This window comes from Mesitornis unicolor, unplaced genomic scaffold (assembly GCF_000695765.1).
Source record: "Mesitornis unicolor isolate BGI_N332 unplaced genomic scaffold, ASM69576v1 scaffold17662, whole genome shotgun sequence".
NCBI lineage: Eukaryota > Metazoa > Chordata > Aves > Mesitornithiformes > Mesitornithidae > Mesitornis > Mesitornis unicolor.
The window spans coordinates 11088-11317 of NW_010167305.1; the positions used below are offsets into that span (position 1 = coordinate 11088).

A 230-nucleotide genomic window follows, 5' to 3' on the forward strand; every position below is an offset into this window, starting at 1 on the left:
GCGGTTGGCGTCGGTGAAGGCGGGAGCCTCCACTTTGGAGTCCTCGGAGATCCCTGGGGAGGGGATGGTGGGGGACAAATGAGCAGCCCAGCATGGGGAGTGAGAAGCAGCGGCACCCTCAGACCCACACAAGGAGCCCAGGGCTGTCACCAGGACAGGGGGATCCTACCCCAAGCCCCTGTCTGTAACAGGGTGGGGGGCAGCAGCATCCCAGACACACCAGTGGCTGG

At 65.2% G+C, this 230-nt stretch overlaps 1 protein-coding gene across 1 annotated transcript in view; it reads right to left on the minus strand.

The window, feature by feature from the left end:
• The window catches only part of LOC104536124 (niban-like protein 1), a 27169-nt gene that overhangs the window by 5463 nt on the left and 21476 nt on the right, over positions 1-230 (minus strand). The window contains 1 exon segment of the mRNA XM_010178656.1: positions 8-53. Coding sequence (XP_010176958.1) covers positions 8-53 — 46 coding nt within the window.